General features: G+C 37.6%; 1 protein-coding gene across 2 annotated transcripts in view; it reads right to left on the reverse strand.

The window, feature by feature from the left end:
- Window positions 1-489: 489 nt before the first annotated feature.
- The window catches only part of si:ch211-188c16.1 (uncharacterized protein LOC562677 homolog), a 10,668-nt gene continuing 6,157 nt past the window's right edge, over window positions 490-5,000 (reverse strand). For both annotated transcript variants that reach the window (XM_060875244.1, XM_060875243.1), the window contains exons 10-20: window positions 4,944-5,000; window positions 4,578-4,701; window positions 3,712-3,746; window positions 3,528-3,591; window positions 3,387-3,421; window positions 3,239-3,302; window positions 2,006-2,104; window positions 1,337-1,350; window positions 1,073-1,106; window positions 889-969; window positions 490-720 (exon numbers count right to left, since the gene is read on the reverse strand). The exon at window positions 4,944-5,000 is cut by the window's right edge and continues 103 nt beyond it. In XM_060875244.1, the coding sequence (XP_060731227.1) occupies window positions 897-969; window positions 1,073-1,106; window positions 1,337-1,350; window positions 2,006-2,104; window positions 3,239-3,302; window positions 3,387-3,421; window positions 3,528-3,591; window positions 3,712-3,746; window positions 4,578-4,701; window positions 4,944-5,000 (599 nt within the window). In that variant the 3' untranslated portion in view covers window positions 490-720; window positions 889-896. The remainder of the gene's footprint in view (window positions 721-888; window positions 970-1,072; window positions 1,107-1,336; window positions 1,351-2,005; window positions 2,105-3,238; window positions 3,303-3,386; window positions 3,422-3,527; window positions 3,592-3,711; window positions 3,747-4,577; window positions 4,702-4,943) is intronic.

A 5,000-nucleotide genomic window follows, 5' to 3' on the forward strand; every position in this document is an offset into this window, starting at 1 on the left:
GTTTATCAGCACTTCAAGAAGCTGTTCTTTAAAAATTTGTCACCCAGGGACCCTTTAAATTCTACAATAAAATCCCAGGTACAAAATTATTTTATGAACGAACATGATTTAAATGTGTACAATAACATTTTGGCTTTTTATTCTCGAACTTTCCACCCAGTTTAAGTTTAGAGTTCTATTAATTTTTTATATATATATATATATATATATATATATATATATATATATATATATATATATATATATATATATATATATATTTATATTCATAACTGAGATAAGGTTTAAACCCAGTTATTTTAAGAGACCAGCCGAACAGGATATTAATAATAATAGTAGAGTTATTTCTACTCTTGAAAGTAAACACTGAGAACCACTGAATTAAAGAGCAAAAGAGATTCCAAGTGTTTATGTATATCAATATATTTATTGTTTGCATTCATTCAGAAATTAGTTTTAATACAAACATAAAAAAAATGATGCAGAAACGGTGCATTCTGAACAAAAAAGGTGTTCAGCTGAAAACACAAATCAAGTTTTCACATCCCAAACAAGGTGCAATGTTTTTCTTTTTCATATAATATATAATACACACCCATTAAGTGCAAGCCCTCTTTGATTAATCTCTGCTTTCTTTTACAACTGAAGTTAAATCACACACACTTCTGGCTAGAAGAGTTCAGGGACTGTATTTCCTGAATAATGACTGGATCCTGGAGTCTGAAAGAAATAAAACAACATGAGCAGTGTGGAGATCCAGTGGTTTTGGTTTAACAGGAGCACAAAGGTCGGGGTTTGCATGCACTGACCTCATAGCTAACTGTTTATTACAACTACATTGTACCGAATCAATTGAAAGTAACAGAACTAGAAAGAACGGAAACTAACTTGACGGCTCATGCGTAGTCGGCGTAGAGTTCAGGAGGAGGCAGCAGCTCGACGTCTGTAAAACTGTACTGGTCCTCTTCGCTAAAGAACACAATCGGCACAGAGAAATGATCAGTGTATCTCAACAGATCTGGATGTACTGCCATACTGTACATACACAGGCCTCAGGCTTCCACACACTTACACATACGGAGGCTCGTCCATGTCACACGGCAAACCTGTCAGTAAACACGTGCAAAAATGTTAATATTAAGAGCGCAAAATAAGGCCTAGGAGCTGCTTTAAACTTTGGGTTGTTGTTTATCGCATCTGAACAATCCCACACAAAAAGAAATAAATGAATCAATCACCAAGTGTTCACATGCACGTGCCCAGAAATGACAAACGTGTGAAAGTGTGAATTATGCTGGTCATGCAAAACCTCAAGCAAATATGAAATCACACTTACCTGGAGCGTTAAAGCTGCAAAACCACAACATATATTAGCATATTCAGAGAAACAGTGTTTGCTTTAAAAAAAAAAAAAGACAAAAAAAAAAACAAACAATAAAAGTAGCCACTAGTATGAGTCATGTGACCCTGTCTGAATCTGTCTATTAAACAAATCGAACACAACTAGCTTTATAAAACAGATTACGCACTTCAGAGTCAATATGGTAGTCACAGAACTTGGGGTATAACATGTGAGGGTAATACAATCCTGGGGCATTAACTGACCCGTTCATAGAGGGTGTAAGCATTGAAATACTATTGAATCCTTATGCTAGATTTGCTGACTGCTACAGTACCCACCAAAGGTTAAATCAGGATAAATCACACTGTTGTGGGCAAAAATGCTTGATGCATAGCAAGACACACACATCCTGTCTTTCTGATTGAAGTTAAACAGTCATTTTGGCTTTGTTTTTTTTTTTATGATTGTTTAAATTTTAGTGTAAAATTTGCAATGCACCTTAGAGGATTTTGGGGCTTTTAATTAATGACCTGGTGAAATCCCATGCACAGGATTCTTCTTTTAAAACACACATGTGAGAGAGGTGTACTCATGTTCCACACACGCGAATGTTAGAGCTGAATTAATCATTAATAAAACTAAAGCCGAGTGAGTAAACTGCACCTTGTAGGAATGGGGTCAGGGATTTCTGCCACAGTGTTCGGATCATCTCTGGTGTTCTGGAAGAAAACTGCAAGCTTCTGGAGAGCTTCATGATTCACTCTGGGGGGGAAAAAATAAATACACAGGTGTTTGTGTTGGTTTCAAAATCACTCTTAGGTGACATTTCTTTGTGTGTTAAAACAGCTGAAACAATAGATTAATACTAAGGAACAACAACAAAAAACTCATTTTAATATTTGAATATTAATCAAATTGTTGACACTGCTAAAACTGCTAAAAACATCTAAGGTTCAAATGACTATTGTGTTTTCCCTCTAATGATTTTTTTCCCTGCTGCTGGTGTATTTCATATAATAGAGAAAATATAGTTTTGTACAGCGAAAGCTTTAGCGAGTATCAGCTCATTTATTTCAGCCTGGAGCCCCGGTGCAGCACCGCACTGTAACAAGGGCTAGAAATCAAACGTTCCAAACAATTCTGTCAGAGTTCAAGAGTGAAAATCATGCTGAATTAATAATGCGTGTGATCTCAGTAGCAGAGCTTATAATATTCAGTACAGATACGCTACAGTGACTATATGAACCCCTGATCACACTCGTATGTGCTTCTTATACATTTCATTCCAGATTAACACACACTCATGCACACACACACACTCCCACTCATGCACAAACACACACCTGCGAATGCAAACACACAAAAAAAAACACACACACTTTCTCTCTCTCGTATGCACAAACACACAATACCGCTTGTGCACAAATACACTCTCATGCTTGCAAAAAAGTACACAAAAAAAACACTCCCACTCCTGCGCAATCTTGCACAAATACACACGCATATGTGCACACACACAAACAAAACGCTCTCTCTCTCTCTCTCTCTGTGTCGCACTTGCAGACACACAGGGTGTATATTTAATGCTGAGAATCCATTTACTGCCATGTTTTTTGGTATTAGATGAAAATTAGAAAACCCAGAAAAAGAAACATACACAGACACAGAATGTGTGGAAACTCCGCATGAAAGTAACTCAACCTCACAACTGAACTGGGAAGTTTGAGCTGTAAGGCAGCACCACTACACCTCCTGCTGCACCTCCTGCTGCTCTACCCAAATATTTCCTTTTAGCATTTAAATCCTAGTGCTTTATACTTTAACAAGACTTCCACCTGCCCACTAGATCTCTATGAAGTCCAGGATTCAGTTCGGTTACTCATTCAGAAAGCTTACTGTGAGGGGATGTCCTCCACACTGCCTGCATTCGGAGCATGCTGGTCACTGCAGGAGGCGTTAACTACAAGAATGGAGATAAAACATGATTAGTGCAAAGTTAAATTATAGAGACGACTCGTGTAGGAACAAAAAACAGACAACTCACACATGTCAGGCAACGAGACCGCTCTGTTTGGACACCTGGATACCGGGAAAAAGAGATGATTAAACTGTCAGCATGAATCACAAATTAAATGAACATTAAAAACAGATGAATAATAGGAGCAGGGCTTCATCTGGAACATACGAGTTTTCCGCTAAATGAGACAGGGTTTCTTCATCAGGGGTCCACTCCTCACTGTCATCAGTGACTGCAGCACAAACCATAAAGATATACCAGATATTTAGATTACAGACCAGGTCTGAGCTACAAAATCGACAAGAATCTGCTTAAATGGTTTCATTATAATTCCCACACACACACGACTTACAGCTGCTTGTAAGAACCGGGTTGTATTGCGATGACCTGCAAAGGTAAAATGCAGTTAGCAACATGTTCCTGTCTCATCATAGGCTTTCAAATCAATGTTAGGTAAAAAATAAAAAAAAGTCACTGCTTCCACATTTTAATAAAAAAATACTGATTTGACCTCAATATACAGTTTATATAAATAGTCTTTTTTTTTCGAATTTTGTCCTCAGTGACTTTGATTTAACCATCAACTATTCAATCATTTGCTTTCCAATTTTTTTTTAAAGTCGTGTCAACCTTGTGAAGTTTATAAAAGACATTCAGCAAATTTGTTACGTTATAATTATTACAATAATGTGTTTACAGTAAAATCTTAAAACTTTACAAGATTGTCAACAACAGCTGCTATACGAGATCCTTTGCTAGCTAACGATATGGAAAAAGAAAAGACGTGACATTAGCTACCAGATGGCGGCATTCTACTGTAACTGAAACCAAACAAATGCGGTTCATTATGACTTAAAAAAAAAAACCAATAATAATAAAAAACAAAGCCAGTGATGTAATGGTGGTGAGGTGTATATCAAACCAGGAAAACAGTCTGCACACATGTGACCACATCAACAGACAAACACGGATGTGATTGACAAGTCAGAAAGGAAACCAGATAAATCCAACAGTGCCATCACATATCTGGAAGTATCACTTTTAACAAAAGCCCAAAAATCTCACCAGAAGCAGTGCTCATTGAAAAACTTGCAACACTGCCATAAAACAAGCTCATCTGCCCTGAAAACTTACTATTATCTTTTATACTGTGTCTACAGTGGTGTGTATATAAAGTACAGATCAGTAGTGTGTGCGTGTGTGGGGCTCGTCATCCACCTGCTGCTGAGACTGAGTGTGTCTGCCTCGCCGTGTCCTCTCCCGATAGCCTGCGAGGCTCGCTTCCCCAACTCCAACATCTCCTTCATATTCAACTCCACATTCATCACTGAAATATAACCATCTACACACACACACATTTCACACTGCATGTTAACAGGAGTTACACAGCGATAGGTTGTACAGTTTTGATAACATTAAAAAAAAACTGTAAAGATTAATTCTCAGATCTTATTTTGAAAAATATAAAATTGCTCATATAGCAAAGTTCATTAAGAGTAACCTTAAAAGTTTTGGACCACATAGAGAACACATTGTATTAAAGAGCCTCAGTGGAGGTGCAGCTTTACCACACGGCCTCCTTACACTTGTTCTGCGAGTCCCTGGCCAGCCATTTGCCCTTGGGGCAGTTGGTGGTGCGGA

This window comes from Tachysurus vachellii, chromosome 7 (assembly GCF_030014155.1).
Source record: "Tachysurus vachellii isolate PV-2020 chromosome 7, HZAU_Pvac_v1, whole genome shotgun sequence".
In the NCBI taxonomy this organism is placed as follows: domain Eukaryota; kingdom Metazoa; phylum Chordata; class Actinopteri; order Siluriformes; family Bagridae; genus Tachysurus; species Tachysurus vachellii.